The 10,772-nt window shown below is 44.1% G+C and overlaps 1 protein-coding gene across 2 annotated transcripts; it reads left to right on the top strand.

The window, feature by feature from the left end:
• Positions 1 to 974: 974 nt before the first annotated feature.
• LOC106565830 (TATA element modulatory factor) lies at positions 975 to 10,748 on the top strand. Of its 2 annotated transcripts, none has more exons than XM_014133400.3 (15): positions 975 to 1,569; positions 1,839 to 3,268; positions 3,612 to 3,715; positions 4,842 to 4,968; positions 5,163 to 5,408; positions 6,617 to 6,783; positions 7,172 to 7,421; positions 7,527 to 7,683; positions 7,818 to 8,010; positions 8,167 to 8,236; positions 8,324 to 8,416; positions 8,521 to 8,640; positions 8,870 to 9,022; positions 9,229 to 9,354; positions 9,638 to 10,748. In XM_014133400.3, the coding sequence occupies exons 1-15, from the start codon at positions 1,437 to 1,439 to the stop codon at positions 9,776 to 9,778; spliced, it is 3,510 nt and encodes a 1,169-aa protein (XP_013988875.1). In that variant the 5' UTR covers positions 975 to 1,436; the 3' UTR covers positions 9,779 to 10,748. The 2 variants fall into 2 exon arrangements, with proteins under 2 accessions (XP_013988875.1, XP_013988874.1); XM_014133399.3 differs by having other exon boundaries at positions 5,160 to 5,408.
• The last annotated feature ends 24 nt before the right edge of the window (positions 10,749 to 10,772 follow it).

The following is a 10,772-nucleotide window of genomic DNA, read 5'->3' as shown; positions in this document are numbered from 1 at the left end:
ATTTGAAAAATTCCCATCTACATCCATGACCCAAGTCCAGGTATAACCCTTTGCATCCGGATTAAAATAACGCCAGGCATCCTCAACACAGAGATCCTTGCACAATGTAGTGATAATATTGCTATTTTGGGGGCTTTGACTCGTTCTAGGAGGAAAACGATCAGCAGATGCATCAGGTGCTTCATTAAAATCCCCTGAAATAATTAGAAAATCATCTGAGTATTTAATGCTTAAATCCTGTACTTTTCTGGTAAATTGGGTAAAAAGGGTCTTATTTGGAGCATGTGAGTTATGTCCGTATACATTACAAATGATGAAAATAGCATTGTCAAGTTTAACAGTTACTATGACCCATCTCCCATCTTGTGAAGATGTGGATTCTAGAACGTCACCTTTAAACTTGTTAATAAGTGTCAAAACACCAGCAGAATGATTTGATCCATGACTGAAATAGGCCATATCTCCCCATTGCACTTTCCAAAATTTCAAATCACTTTCACCCGAATGAGTTTCCTGAAGAAGGCCAAAATCTGCGTTACTGTGTCTACAATGTAAAAATAAAGCTTTCCTTTTTGTAAGATTTCTCAAACCCCTAGCATTCAGACTAACGATATTGAGTGAATTGAAAACGAACTCATGCATTAAAAAAAGAAAGAACACAAATTAGATAATACAAGTAGTAACGTGAACAATTAAACAAACAGTGAACCTTGAGAGGATTACTCCGACGGAAAACTACGCTCAGCTGGTGGTTAACAGTATAACAAATCTATTTACTTCCTTTTTTTTTGTTGGCAAGTGTTCATCAGTTGTAGTTCGAACGGTACATTTATTCGTGGCAGTACATGAACTGTACTCTTGGTAGTACTCACAGCTCCAGTTTGGTTAATGCCAACAGAGTTACCCAGAATGATAAACGCGTGTGGGCCCTTCAGGACAGGAGCCTCCACTTCATCAGACTGTATCATGACGTCACATGTGGGTGGTTGCTGCTACGTGGAAAGGAAGTACCTAGCTCAGCTAGCCAGTCGCCAAAAATACCAAAACAAATCGACGGTGCAGGGGAAAGACGGTTCATGAAGCAGCATAACATTTAAACATTTAATCATGTCATGATTGAGGCAAGGCGTTTCATTGCACTTTATGGATTACCGAGCTTTCTTTATGGAGTATTATTTGACGTGGATCGATGAAAGGTTTACCTGATTGTTGTTAGCTAGCTAACATTAGTTGCCTAACCAGCTAACGTTAGCTAGGTAGCCAAGTTAGACAACTCGTTGCTTAGTATTTCCTTTTTTTTTGGAGTAACATAACTTAGCTATACTAGATCGAGATTGTCGTAAGTTAACTATCTTGTTAGCGAACCTCATTTGAAAGTTCATACTCCTAGCTAGCTAACCTGGTCACTAACGTTAGCTAGCTAGCAATAGACCGCTATGAGTTGGTTCAGTTCTACCCAACTGTCAAGCTTTGCCAAACAAGCTTTGACAACGGCTCAGAAGTCCATCGACCGAGTGCTGGACATTAAAGAAGACGAATGGGGTGACACAGTGGTAATGCCTTATGACGGTAGGTGAAGTAACGTTATCTAACTAGCTAGCTTAGCATGTCAGTGTGCTGTTGTTTTGGGGTCAACATTATACAACCTTTTTCGTTTGAACATTATTTATGAATTGATGTGATTACCAATGGAAGCAAGACACTAGTCATCTTGATAAGGAAGGTAGTCATAACGAGGTGTATAATGTACTCTACCTAATAAAGCTAATATTTGATATGCTTTGGAGTTTATATGACCTTATCTTCTCGACATTAACCAACAAGGGTTTTCACGTTAGATCTACCAGGGAAGACTCCATTGAGCGGTGGATGGGGGATGACACAATGGGACTCTCCCCCGGAGGAATGCACCACAACTCTCCCCCCATCATCTGAGGCCATCACGACTCCTGTCACCCGCATGGTTGTGGATGAAACAGAGAACTTCTTCAGTGCTTTTCTGCCCTCAGGAGAGCTCCAGAGTGTCATGGACACCCAGGTTGTCTCTGTGCCGCCCACCAAGTCCCACAGGCGGCCACAGGAGAAGGATGAGGAGGACAAGGATACTGTGGTTAAGGACGACGTGGACCCTCACAAGACAGGCCTGACAGAGACCAACAGACTGGAAGACCAGGAAGCTACTGAGAACCAGGCTGTCCTGACTGAGTCCTCAAGTCTATGGTCTTCCTCTGAAATTGTCCTCGTTCAGACACCAGACCCTCCAGTCCTGGCTCAGGGTGATTCTCCTGATGACACTGACAGTCCACTAATCAGTGAGAGCTGGATAGAATCAACTGTGGATGATACAACTGCTGTTTCTGAGGATGCACAAACCGAACGACCATTTACTCCCTCAGAAACCCAACCTGATTTTGATGATCACATCTCTGAACCCGCCGTCAACACTGAACTGGAGCCCCCCTTCAATCCATCTCCTCCCACACCCCCTAGGGAAATCTTATTGGAGGCCAAAGACCCCAAAGCGGGGGACAGGCAGAGTGACACACCCTCCCCTAAATCGGAGGACAGACAGAGCAACACCCCCTCCCCTCCTGTCAGTGCCTTCTCCTCAGGCACCTCCACCACCAGTGATATTGAGGTTTTGGACCATGAGAGTGTACAGAGCGAGAGTTCAGCCAGTTCCAGGCAGGAGATAGCAGAGGCCAAAGCAGGCCTCCACCTGATGCAGGGCTCCTTCCAGCTTCTCTCAGCCTCTGCCTGTGGGGACTTCCCCCGCTTGGAGGACTACCCCAAGCTGACTGAGAGCTGTGGATCCTCCTCAGATGCCTTTGAGCGCATTGACTCGTTCAGCATGCAGTCCCTGGACAGCCGCAGTGTCAGCGAAGTCAACTCTGATGATGACATCCCAGGGAGCCGGACGCTGGCATCTGTCACCGCAGGGCCCACGCCTTCGCCGCCTGTCAGAGTGGCAACCACTGCACAGGTACGGGAAGAAGAAGAGAAGCAGCAGCAGCAGGAGGAGGAAGAAGACGAGGAGGGGCTAACAGAAACAATGAAGGATCAGTCTCTGGATGAGAATGAGATGGAGGAGAGTGGTCGCAGTGCCACGCCTGTTAACAGCGAGCAGCCTGAGGACCTAATAGAACAGGAATCAGAGGCGGACGTCACGCTGTCAGGTCCCACCCCTGACCATGAGGAACAGTTGCCCCCACCAATAACGGAAGAGAAAAGAGGAGTGTCAACATGTCAGATTCTGGAGCTTCAAAAGGTAACACACCTGTTCAGAACATGACCTTTGTAACTTGTAACAACACTTTTTAATGAACTGCTTGTGTGTGCGTGAGTTGGTGTGTCCCTTTTTTTAAATACCAACGCCTGGAGAGTAGAATAGTGAAACACTTGGTTGGACAGTCCTGTTCATATGCCAAAGTAAATAGTCACTGTGGATAAGGTGCATTCCCCCAAACCATCATGAATTAAACAATGTGCACCTCAATTTGAACAACACTTTTGATGGAGACTGTGAGACAAGAATGAAGTACTAATCATTTATTAAGGTGCCTTATCAGTGTTTTCAATGCATTGATTTGTGGAAAATCATTTCTTTGTAGGTAATTGATGAGCTGTCAAGCCGCCTTGAGAAGAGGGAGTTACAGCTGCTGTCAGTCAGCAAAGACAAGGCCAGGCTGGAGGAGGAGTGTGACAACCTTAAAGAGTGAGTATAAAGATCCTGACAATGTGTAAAACCCATGTCTGAAATTCATTGTAAGAGCAGAAAGAAGCATTCTCCAAACACACCTATGGAAATACACTGAGTGTACAAAACATTAGGAACACCTTCCTAATATTAAGTTACACCCCCTTTTGCCCTCAGAACAGCCTCGTGGGGGCATGGACTCAATAAGGTGTCGAAAGCGTTCCACAGGGATTCTGGCCCATGTTGACTCCAATGCTTCCCACAGTTGTGTCAAGTTGGCTGGATGTCCTTTGGGTGGTGGACCGTTGTTGATACACACAGGAAACTATTGAGCGTGAAAAACCCAGCAGCGTTGCAGTTCTTGACACACATAAACCGTTGTGACTGTCACCTGCTACCATACCCTGTTCAAAGGCACTTAAATATTTTGTCTTGCCAATTCACCCTCTGAATGACACGCATACACAATCCATGTCTCAATTGTCTCAAGGCTTAAAAATCCTTCTTTAATCTGTCTCCTCTCCTTCATCTACACTGATTGAAGTGAATTTAACAAGTGACATCAATAAGGGATCATAGCTTTCACCTGGCCAGTCTTTGTCATGGAAAAAGTAAGGTGTTCCTAATGCTTTGTACACTCAGCATGCTCTATAGACGGGTTGGCTGACAGTCACAAAAATTATGCACAAAGCCTGAAGCTGTGCTTTGTTATGATTCTGAACGGTCAGATAGCTAGCAATAATGACAAGAATCTGTCATGTGGGGCATCGCTGGTGTCTTGTTTCAGCTAGTTTTATCTTGTCTTATTTTCATGTCAATGCTAATATGGCAAAAATGTACTATCAAACTAACCAACAAATGTAATAATGTATGTGAGAGACAAGTGCTAATTGTGCAAATGTATTTGTTTTCAATAAACATTTGGAGATGAAATATAGGTTACATGTTGTCAACAATCTAAGCCAACCATGTCTGTTTTGCCCCATAGTTTAGCATGGGTCGGTTTTATTTCTAAACAACTAACCCATCTATACATGAATAGTAAAGTAAAGAGCAAACAGTTTGTCGGCCAATTTGTCCTCTTGGTTGTGTCTATGGTAAAGTATAGTCTATAGATAAGGATGGAGACGTCTCTGTGTTGCAGTGAGGTGATTGGTCTTAAGGAGGAGAGTTCCAGTGTGCAGTCTCTGAAGGAGGAGTTTACCCAGCGCATCGCAGACACAGAGAGGAAAGCCCAGCTAGCGTGCAAGGAGAGGGATATTGCCAAGAAGGTAAAACACAAACATATCTCTATGTCTGTGTCAGGTATTACTGTCCCTGGTTACTCTACCCCCATAAGAATTGATTTAAGATCATTGAGTCAAATAACTGAAAATTAGTGACCGTGATAGTCACATTATGCACAAAGCCTTCTTCAAGAACACGCTCTCCAGCGTATTTTACTGTTATGTTTCCTCCGGAGGAGATAAAGGGGATGAGGGAAGAGCTGTCCACCAGACTCAACTCCAACGAGACTATGGAGATCATCAGAGAAAAGGAGGAGCAGATCCGCGAACTGCTGGAGGAGGGTGAGAAGCTGTCCAAGCAGCAGCTGCAGCACTCCAACATCATCAAGAAGCTGCGTGTGAAGGAGAAGGAGAGCGAGACCAAAATCACCAAACAGAACAAGAAGCTGAAAGAGCAGGAGGAAGAGCTCAAACACCTACAGCAGGTCAGTGGAAATATACACTACTGTTCAAAAGTTTGGGGTCACTTAGAAATGTCCTTGTTTTTGAAAGAAAAGCAATTTTTTTTGGTCCATTTAAAATAACATCAAATTGATCATAAATACAGTGTAGACATTGTTAATGTTGTAAATGACTATAGCTGGAAACGACAGATTCTTTAAAAGAATATCTACATAAACCCATTATCAGCAACCATCACTCCTGTGTGCCAATGGCACGTTGTTAGCTAATCCAAGTTTATCATTTTAAAAGGCTAAATGAACATTAGAAAACCCATTTGCAATTATGCTAGCACAGCTGAAAACTGTTGTTCTGTTTAAAGAAGCAAAAAAACTGGCCTTCTTTAGACTGGTTGAGTATCTGGAGCATCAGCGTTTTCGGGTTCAATTACAGGCTCAAAATGGCCAGAAACAAATAACTTTTGTCTGAAACTCATCAGTCTATTCTTGTTCTGAGAAATGAAGGCTATTCCATGTGAGAAATTCCAAGAAACTGAAGATCTCGTACAACGCTGTGTACTACGCCCTTCACAGAACAGCGCAATCTGGCTCCATCCAGAATAGAAAGAGGAGTGGGAGGCCCCGGTGCACAACTGAGCAACGGAACATGTACATTAGTGTCTAGTTTGAGAAAGAGATGCCTCACAAGTCCTCAACTGGCAGCTTCATTAAATAGTACCCGCAAAACACCAGTCTCAACGTCAACAGTGAAGAGGTGACTCCGGGATGCTGGCCTTCTAGGCAGAGTTGCAAAGAAAAAGCCATATCTCAGACTGGACAATAAAAAAGAAAGATTACATGGGCAAAAGAACACACACTGGACAGAGGAAGTCTGCCTAGAAGGCAAGCATCCCGGAGTCGCCTCTTCACTGATGACGTTGAGACTGGTGTTTTGCAGGTACTATTTAATGAAGCTGCCAGTTGAGGACTTGAGGCATCTGTTTACAACATTAACAATGTTTACACTGCATTTCTGGTTAATTTGATGTTATTTTAATGGACAACAAAATGTGCTTTTCTTTCAAAAACGAGGACATTTCTAAGTGACCCCAAACTTTTGAACGGTAGTGTATATATTTTTAATTTTAAGGATTTTATTGAAAAATCACATTACTTCAGTAGCCATCAGAAGTGTATCCTGATCCTGATAGCCCATTTGGTATTTAACCCTGCCTGGCTGTATATGTGTCTAGGTTCTGGATGAGAAGGAGGAAGTGGAGAAGCAGCACAGGGACAACATTAAGAAGCTGAACGTGGTGGTGGAGCGCCAGGAGAAGGACATGACCAAACTCCAGAGTGACTCAGAGGAGCTCCTGGAAAACAACAGGAGCCTGCAGGCTGCCCTCGACAACTCCTACAAGTGAGGATACATTCTGTACTCCACTCTACTAGTATAATTCGCACTGGTGAAATAATAACTCACTCCACCCTACTTTTCTAACTCCTGCTTCAGACGTGCAGATGTGCATGTCATTTTGAAATTCCACAAAGACATAACATTCTGACGGATAAAGACGGTCACAGAAGCACCAACTCATACATTTTATCCAAGTCAGTGTGATGTGGCGGAAGGTAGCCAGAAGTTAAGAGCGTTGGGCCAGTAACCAAAAGGTCGCTGGTTCGAAGCCCCGAGCGGACTAGTGAAAAATCGATAAGCAAGTCACTTAACCCTAATTGCTCCTTTAAGTCACTGTTGATAAGAGCGTCTGCTAAATGACTAAAATGTAAATGAGTGTCTGTGATCTCAGGGAAATGGCTGCACTGCACAAAGCCAAGGCTAGCCATGCCAGCGAGGCCCAGGAGGCTGCTTTGAGCAGGGAGACCCAGGCCAAGGAGGAGCTGGTTCTGGCCCTGGTGAAGGCCCAGGAGGAGGCCCGCATGCAGCAGGATGCTCTGGTCAACCAGGTGGCTGATCTGCGGCTGGCTCTGCAGAGGGCTGAACAGCAGCAGGCCAGGAAAGAAGACTACCTGAGAGAGGAGATCAGTGACCTGCAGCAGGTAAGAGACACTCATGACTTCTTTGGTGTTGACTGTAAGGGGAAGCTGTGCTTGAGTTAGGGGTCAAAGGTCACACACTGATGTGTTTGCTGGTTGTCTCCATAGAGACTGCAGGGGGCGGAGACCAGGAACCAAGAGCTGAGTCAGAGTGTTACCTCTGCAACGCGGCCGCTGCTCAGACAGATCGAGAACCTGCAGGCCTCGCTGGGGGGCCAGACAGCATCATGGGAGAAACTGGAGAAGAGCATCTCAGATCGACTAGGTTACTCTCAAAAGTTACTCTAGTTTGTAACAAGCTTTTTAAGAGTCTCCTCTGGACAACCGATTGCTCCTATTTTTTTTTTTTTTAATGTTTTATATGAAATTCCTTTAACCACCCACCCTTTAACTCAACAGTGGAAGCACAGGCCCAACTGGCTGTTGCTGTGGAAAAGGAGCGTGCAGCAACTGAGGAGCTGATGGCCATTAAGGCCCAGCTGGCCTCACTGGAGTCCCAGAATTCCCTGCTTCGACAAGAGAAAGGGCGTCTCCACGGTCAGCTGGACGCAGAGAAGACCAGGCGGGAGAAACTGGAGGATGACAGCAGCAGGTACTGGATGGCTTTTTTCATAGGTTCTGTGAGACTATAACTGTTGCATAGTAGTCAGTTGCCTTTACTTTTCTTAAGGTGGACCTAGCGGCTATCCATTACAAAGCTTTGGAGCCTTTCCATGAATGACCATTTCCTGTCATCCTTATGGTGTAGGGAGCATGTGGAGCTGGAGAATCTGAGGGGAGCGCACACTCGAACACAGGAGGAGGCCAAGAAGGAGAAGGTATGTTCCCTCCCCTGCCCTACTCACCCTGCAGTAATGGAACAACACTTCTTACACATCTGTAACCTTCTCTGTTCCTCCCATCAGCTCCTCCTGACCAATCAGCTGGAGATGGAGAAAATGAAGGTGGAGCAAGAGAAGAAGAAATGCTACCTAGCACAAGAGGCCCTGAAGGAAAAGGTAGATCTATTCTATATCAATGACCAGCCGTGTGTTGTCTGTTCTTAAATCAATCTGTGTGGAGCGAGACTGGCCTGATGTATTTGATGTTTCTCTGTCATTAGGAGCGGAAGGTATTGGTTCACTCTGTGGGTGAGCCCCCAGCCTCATCCACCCCCTCCCTGTCCCGTTCCAGCTCCATCAGTGGGGTAGACCACGCCGGCCTGCACTCCTCCTTCTCCCAGGTACTTGCCACAGGCACACCTTTTACTCTTTCGTACCCAGCCAGCCTCCCATTTCTAGCCCTGTATTTGGGATGGTGACCTAGAAAGTTCCGTTTTTTTGTATATTACATGCAGCCAAGTAAGATGAATAGGGAACGTATGACAAAGGGCCAAATCCTAACTAGTTTGCATATTTGGTTCGTTTGAGGTTGGATGATTAACAAGACAGACCTGTTTTGAATTTCATCAGGAGGACTCTCTGGGTCACTCGTTGGGGACGATGACAATGTCTATGAGTGGGACCAACCTGTATGAGGCGGCTCGGCTCAGTGGAGGCTCCAGCATCATAGAGAACCTGCAGTCCCAGCTCAAACTCCGAGAGGGAGAGATAGCACAGCTACAGGTACCAGCTGCCTGTCTGACACTGCTTTCACCTTGCTTTGAGGACTACCATTGGAAGTGTCCTACATGCATTTCTTTAAATGCCTTCTGGTTTTCAATGAAGTGTATGATTTACAAATATACTGTTGTTGAAAAACAATGCTTGCCAGGATCTTACCTCTTGCTTCTCGTCTACCTCCCTCTCTCTCTCATCCCTTTCTCCCTTAGCTGGAGATCGCTAGTCTGGAGAGGACTCGCTCATCCATGGCGGAGGAGATGGTCAGATTGACCAATCAGAATGAGGAGATGGAGGACAGTGTGAAGGAGATCCCCACACTGAAAGTACAACTTCAGGTGAGGAGAGGATCAGTTCATACAAGTGCCACTAAGCCAGTGAAATACAAGTGCCACTAAGCCAGTGTAATCATATTAGGGTCAATCCTTGTTGTGATTCTTTCATTAAAAACCAAGATGTTATGTGAAAACTTACATCTCACAAGATGAGTTACTGGGCAGAGATGTATAACCATCTAGGCACAGATAAAGGAAAGGTAAAGTCCATTAGTAAACCCTCTTGTGACTATATAGATCTAGTGTTGTCCTCTGAGCCTGTGTTGTGCGACTGACTGTGTTGTAGGAGCTGGAGCAGAGACACAACACCATCCTCCAGATGTATGGAGAGAAGGCTGAGGAGGCAGAGGAGCTGAGACTCGACCTGGAGGACGTCAAGAACATGTTCAAAACCCAGATTGACGAACTGCTCAAGAACCAGAAGTAGACTGTTCCATCTAACGTCCAGACCATAGCTACAATAAACAGATGTTTGTAGAAGTGCATTTACTGTAAAGGATGGGAAAAGAAGAGTTCATGCACCTTTTTATTTCTGATTACAGAACAGTTATTGTTTGTTTTTTTTTAGGTTTTCCATCACTGTCTCTAAAGGAAGGGAAATTTGAAAATCTGTCATATTATTTTAACAATAAGAATCAAACTATTTAAGAGGGAAATTATGGGTAACAAATCAATATCTTCTTAACATGTACAGATATGAAGGATAGTCACAATTAATATTCTACATTCATAATTTACTAGTTCCTTTGCATTGATTCAAAACACAACAGCCTGTTAAACAGATTGTTTTAGATATCATTGTCCTTTATTGTGATCAACTGGCTTCCTTTTTCACTTTGTGTTTAGTGGGATGATTTAGAATGGACTATCAAGTTATATTGACAGTTTCTATCCCCTTAACCCCAGCATCCTAATTGTCATCAGTGTGTATGTTTCTGAATACTGTACATCTTACTTTAGGATGAAAGAACAGAAAGAGTAAAGATTTTATATATTGCTTGTTTGCATTTGCTTCAGAGGTGTCATGTGTAGACAACCAAACCTTGCCATTGGTGTGTATCAATGGACTAGGAAATCTGTAGAATTGAAAGTTATGCTGTGTTGAGGCAAGGCAAGTGTAATCTGCAGATATCTGAGGCATTTTCTTTGTAATTTAAAAAGAAAGCTATTATTTAATCTCATGTTAACATAGATAATGGTATAAGATGGATGTTTGCTCTAAAATGTTTGGTCTTTCCCTTACTGGGTTTCAATCCAAATTCAAACAATTAACTGTTATAACAAATGTATCAAAAAGAAAGAATATTGCACAGTGGTATGTAGTCAATAGTTTACAGGTTTCTTCACAAATAACACATGGGGCATAGTAAATAAACATTTATTGGGGTGGGGATTTATTCTTGATGTGCTTTTTTTGTTGT

This window comes from Salmo salar, chromosome 12, assembly GCF_965601325.2.
Source record: "Salmo salar chromosome 12, fSalSal1, whole genome shotgun sequence".
Taxonomy (NCBI): domain Eukaryota; kingdom Metazoa; phylum Chordata; class Actinopteri; order Salmoniformes; family Salmonidae; genus Salmo; species Salmo salar.
Note: the sequence above shows the minus strand (reverse complement) of the source record. Positions and strands in the feature narration are given on the sequence as shown.

Excerpts from the sequence above, each read along its gene's own strand:
- LOC106565830 (XM_014133399.3), top strand. The coding sequence starts at position 1,437 with ATGAGTTGGTTCAGTTCTACCCAACTGTCAAGCTTTGCCAAACAAGCT. Across the intron at positions 5,409-6,616 it reads AGCTCAAACACCTACAGCAG|GTTCTGGATGAGAAGGAGGA; the intron begins GTCAGTGGAAAT and ends ATATGTGTCTAG. Across the intron at positions 8,237-8,323 it reads AGGAGGCCAAGAAGGAGAAG|CTCCTCCTGACCAATCAGCT; the intron begins GTATGTTCCCTC and ends TCCTCCCATCAG.